Source organism: Plasmodium inui, assembly GCF_000524495.1.
Source record: "Plasmodium inui San Antonio 1 unplaced genomic scaffold supercont1.79, whole genome shotgun sequence".
NCBI classification, from domain to species: Eukaryota; Apicomplexa; class Aconoidasida; order Haemosporida; family Plasmodiidae; genus Plasmodium; species Plasmodium inui.
In genome coordinates this window covers 9317-15114 of record NW_008481913.1, presented here as the reverse complement: position 1 = coordinate 15114, position 5798 = coordinate 9317, and the positions used below count along the sequence as shown (strand labels likewise).

The 5798-nt window shown below is 35.9% G+C and overlaps 2 protein-coding genes across 2 annotated transcripts; one reads left to right on the top strand and one right to left on the bottom strand.

Annotated features, from left to right (window-relative positions):
* Positions 1-639: 639 nt before the first annotated feature.
* On the bottom strand, positions 640-1314 carry C922_05481 (hypothetical protein; the record flags this gene model as incomplete). Its single annotated transcript, XM_008821052.1, has 2 exons — positions 640-993; positions 1039-1314. 2 exons carry the CDS (start codon positions 1312-1314, stop codon positions 640-642), a joined length of 630 nt encoding a protein of 209 aa, XP_008819274.1.
* Positions 1315-4432: 3118 nt separating this feature from the next.
* Positions 4433-5233, top strand: C922_05480 (hypothetical protein; the record flags this gene model as incomplete). Its single annotated transcript, XM_008821051.1, has 3 exons — positions 4433-4484; positions 4677-4850; positions 4980-5233. The coding sequence occupies 3 exons, from the start codon at positions 4433-4435 to the stop codon at positions 5231-5233; spliced, it is 480 nt and encodes a 159-aa protein (XP_008819273.1).
* Positions 5234-5798: the final 565 nt, after the last annotated feature.

Here is a 5798-nt window from a genome sequence, read left to right as displayed (position 1 = left end):
ATATGAAAGTGTAGAAATTTAAAGATACATATCTACATTTATGTAAAGTCAGAATTCCCATACGTATTGCCTCAATAACTTCGTAGGCGTTATTGAATACTGAACAAATTCCCTGTATAAACTACTCACCACTAAATTTAATTAATGGATTCAGTCTGCCCCCTGGTAAACAAATGGAAGTTTTTAGAACAGGAAAATGTTGTAATTGATTTAATCATAGTAAATATGTCAGACATTAAGAATTTTAAGTATTGAAACTTTTTACAAACATATATGAACAATCAAATGTAATCAGAAGGAAATAGTGGAAAAAACTTTTTAACAGCATTATTTTTAATAAAACTCGTACGGAATTAATAGGAAACGAACCAAATTAATATGCGATTGGTAAATTTATGAGGAGAAGAATAACAAGTCCTAGTGGAGAAAAGTAGTTCCAAAACTGGAACTACTTAAGAATGTAGAATTATTACATATAGGACGGATATATATACCGGTAGTCCATATTATTGGAAGTTTGAAAAGGGAGATGTGTATGTATGCTATAGAGGAGGGTGCATTAACTACGGAGGTTTATGGATATTCTTTCTATATTTCTCATGATAGATGACGTTTTCTTGAGAATATACATGATTAGAATCATACAGTCAAGTATTTGCAATTATTGTATTTGTAAAGAATGTACAGGAATAACGCGAGAGAGGGAAGGAATGGTATACTAACAAGTGTTGCTATTACGGTAACCACTGCAAACATATTTAATAGGACTGAGGTGTATATTACTGAAGCAGGTAGTAAGGCAGGGAGAAAAATTGTAAGGATCTTAATAACCTTTATTGTTCTCTGTGATATATTAGGAACTAGGATACCTTGAATATAATGAGGTACATTATTCTTCAGTGTATTGTCTATTGCCCTTTCATATTCCGCATCTATTTCTTTCAGTAATTTAAATAAACTTGAGAAGATAGATTTTTTTCTGTGTCTATAGCTCTAAATTGTAGGTGATGTGTCCTCTACAGGGTTATATGAATGTACTTCGCTGTAGATAGTAAAGTCACTATTATGAACTTCACCATTTTCGTCGTGATAATTAATTTCAAGAGATGATTCGTCACTATTATCAATACTTCTAGATGAATCAGACACCTCATCATGATTAGGAAAACTTTCATAGGAATCATGAAAATTGTCCCACTTTTGAACACTTTGATTGGAATTCGTTGTATTGAATTGTGTGTTAAATTCATTATCTTGCATCATGGATTTTAATCCTCTCTTGGAATTGCAATCATTATCGTCTGCTATCATCATAATTTTGTCCTTTAGGGGATCGTATTTATCTTGGAAATCCAGGTCAACTTCTCCCCTAAATAATCGGCTAGTTCTTGAGTTTAATACTATACTGGGGTTCAGCCCCTTTCCCTCAGGTTCACAGGAGTGGGTAGTTCTCTAAGAATTTGGGTAAAGATATGAATATGGAAAAAGATAAGATTATTGACATATTAATTCAATTCTCATCATGGAATAGACTTCTGAACAAGATCGATTCGTAGAGAATAATAGGTTATAAAATATTGAATGTAACTGTAAGTGTTAAATGAGTACTTCTCAGGAATAATGCCATGAGATTGCTAGAAGGACAGACATGAACGGGTTAAGAAAATAACTGCCTCTGCTGTATCGTCTCATATTGTATAGGCTTCCAAGTCTAAAAATATCAGTGTAGCAGCGGAAAATTTTGTTATATGAAAATCTTCTTCCGATGATACTCAGAGAATTTATTTTCTCATTTTTATTCAACAGTTTTTGTATTTTATAAGATTAATATCTTCTACTGTATCTGCAAGAGGTAGCATCTCTTAAAAGAAGTTTGGACTTTCGCAGGAGAAAAAAAGAAAAGCAACAGACAACAGAAGAAAGATGAAGAGCGTAACTTTTCAGTCACTTATATTTGAGGAACCACAATAATGTAGAATTAATTAAAATAATTTCTAGACCTCCGAATTAGAAAAATTCACAATATGACATAGTATGACAGGCATAATAACAGGCTGCCTCTGTAGATTCATGTGTACTCAGGAAGGAAGAAATAAGCAAAATGCATTCCTCGGGAATGTGAAAGAGTTAAACCACTTGTAATTTAATTCTAAATTCTACTTGGAAAAAATGGTTCCTATTTTGAGATACCGATTATATTAGAGGAAGGGGGTAAATATCATTTTCACTTTAAACCTACATTTCGAATTTTTATATGTTGATATTATATTTTATTTCACGTTTCGAATTATGGCCCATAGAACACATTTACGAAATACAGGTAGGCGTATTAAAACAGACGTGAGGATATAGAAACCCGGCCCAAATCAAGCGAACACCTAACCTAAGTTAAGGAAAACTCATAAACTAAAATTAGAATAAAATGAAGTATAGGAAGATGAGTATATGTATAACCGAGAAATTCCCAAGGGCATTATGATTAAGAAGAATCTGAAAACTTAAATATGTGAACCCAAGACGCAACAGACATTAAAAGGATTCTACAGGAAAGATATCAGGGACTAGGAAAATTTTGAAGAGTAGTAAGAAATAACTTCCTTCAATAAAATAATACCAAAGCTCTGCGTTAAAGGAAATCTTGGTCTATTTTAAAAGTATATTCTTAATAAAATTTATGATCTGGAAGGAATAATAGGAAACACAAAAAATCATCACTTTGGAAAAAATTTCCGCAGATACTACAACACTGGAGCCTAGAACAAAGCACAATAAAATTCGCATAAAAGGGCAATTTATGAGATGTGCTGATATCATTAGTCTAGATTAATCTCCTTTATGGGAATTTTTAATCTGATTCTCCATTAGGATATTAATTTATCTCTTGTGTAATTCTTTATATGAATCTATGCCCCCCCCAGCACGTTAATGTCTCCCCCTACGCCAAAATCTTCAACCAAAAGCTTCATTATGGTAAAATAAAAATCTATTATCAGACTCAGATAAAAAACTATAATCAAACAAAACTAAAGTGAAGTAATTCCCACCAATCTTAATAACAATAAAGCTGAGTGTAAACACGCCCCTAAAGGAAAGGTAGGACGCCAATATGTAAAACGGATATGCTAACCCAGAACGACCGCTGAAAACTAAAGCTGTAGTGTTATGAGCTAAAGAACCAGAAAAAAATATCAAATGATCACCCCTGTAATAAATCCATTGCCACATTATTTTAATTACCAATTTCCTCAAATTCCTGAGAGAACGACAACAACTCCATTCTGAGTGATATATATGAAAAAACCCAACGAAACAAATAACACCACCTAGACGACTGAATACGAGCAACCACGACAGGACAGGTTCCCGAGGTAAGAATTACAAGATCAATTACCTATATTGTATCCCTCTGTTCTAAAGCTCTTATTATAGGCCTCTAAGTCTTTAAACCTGTGGATGAAATTAACAGTAGCAACTATGATGGACCAACATGTCAAGAATTGAATAAGAACTACCAGCTTCTTATGTCAATTGAACAATATCACTCAGCAATCCAACCCCAAGAGGATATGGCAAATAAGCACTAATGAAGCAAAATGGGAAAATTCATGAGCCCCAAAGACAGATCTAAATTATGAACAGAACCCCAACCTAACAACAAACAGGAGAATAATATAATTCAAAAGGTAAGCAATCGTAATCAGGATAAACTCAAAACCTGAAATCAGAAGAAATAGAAAAGGGGACCGTATCTAAGAGAAGAGGGGCATCTACAACAGAAATCCCCTAGAAGGTAGAAAATTATATAAACCAAATCTCAAGAGAATAGAAAAAATCAACAAATATCAGGAATCAGTCTAAAAGGAAGAAAAGCAACCGTCCAGAAGTTTTTATCAGTAAATGGACATACTCTGGAGAAAAAAGCATTCTCCTGCAATCCGAAGGAATAAGTTAAAGAAGAAAAGGAATATCAAATAAGCCACTTAAGGAAACCTAACCAACTGAAGGCATACCAGATCCCTCAGAGCAGCAGAAACGAACAGACGAAGGAATCTAATCACTGGATAAAATAGGTAAATCAAAAGGACCGAAATAACGATCATCCAAGGGATAAAATAAATCACACAACCTCAGCATTTTCAGTCAATATTCCTGGAAGTGAAATTAGGCACCCCCCAAAACGAAACACGAAATAATAGCAAAGAAAGTCTTACCACTGATCCATTAAGATAGCAGGCGGAAACCGCTTCAAAAGAATCCAGAGAAATCCCTAAAGACTACTCAAGGAGAGAAAGAAAGGAAAAGGGGAAACTGGAAGATAACTTTCCATAGTGACTAAATTGGGGATACCACAAGATAGAATCCAGCACATTACGAGACAACAAAAGTAAAAATAATAAGAATAACCGGTAAACTTACCTAGGTGAAAATATGAATGACCGAAGAAGAAAAGGAAGGAATAAATCTAAATAAAAAATCTAATATGAGTAATAGAGGAAGCCCATAACGATTTCCGGAAAGGCCTAGTATAAGAGATCTGCTTCAGGATGCGATGAAGGAGAATGAAACACCCTGAGGAATTAGAAATAAACCCCAGTTGAGTCGGAACTCCAAAGGGTGAACAGGAGCAGACGAACAACCTGTACAGCAACTATCTGCCTCGACCCCCCCCTCCCAAGCGCCCTGGAAATATAAAGATACCACGGAAATCTCTGACCATCCGAAAATACAACTATCTACAAAGAAAAGGAAAGAAAGCTCAAGTCAACAGTCTGCCAGAAAAACGGAAAGATTCCGAAAACCAGCAACAGAAGGAAGGAGAAACCATATTTTCTCCCAACAGGATAGAAAAAGTATTATTCCACATCACTGAATAGCATCGACAAGTGTCTGGAACTCCCGAAACCACCCCAACCGACCAACCCTGCTATAAACACAACTGAACCTCAATCGAAGTCTGACTAAACAAACCAACCCCCGAGACGAAAAAAGAGATCACCAGCAGTCACAGAAAAGACCTCATAACAACCGAAACCAGCGAACACAAACCAACCAAGAAGACTATCTCACTGAAGGAAGGAAACCCAAAGAAATTGAAATCCCACTCAATAGGATCAACCTGCCAACCCACCTCTATAACAACTTAAGAGAAGCAAAACGGCAAGGCAGGTCCGAAACCAAAACTCAGATCCAAGGAAAGTTAAATATCAAAGAATTCACGAGTAGGGAAACCTAAGAAGCAGGCCGAAATTTCATTTAAGAAAAGGAAGCATAGAATCAAGAGGAAAATGCCTGAAGTTCAAATATGGAATTCACCCGAACACAAAGGGACGGACTCCTAAGGTGAATTGTGCAATAGAGTGTCCGAACCAGAGGGAAAGAAGTCAAACAGCAGAGGACAGCCCCAGATCAGAAGAGGACCCCCAAGACGCTTCGAATCCAATGATATGAAACACAGATAGCCAAAGGATCAAAGGCCCCCAGGTATCAGGGAAACATTCCAGAACAACAACTAACCGGGAAACCTGGATCTCCAAGATGAGCTATCATGCCCTGAACAACTATAACAAAGAAGAATAACCACCCAAACCCAGCAAAAAAGAAGCAACAACAAAGGGCGAGGTTGGAACACAAAAAATAACCTCGAGAAAGGACTTCTTAGGTCAATCCCCCAACCACGTAAGTTAATCTAGTCCGGAGTTAGAACCGGCAAAAAAATAAAACAAGGAGCGGTTATCAATTGAAACATGATAAACTCCAGGGTAGGGAAAAAGAGGCAGGAGGTCTCTCCAAGCAAACCT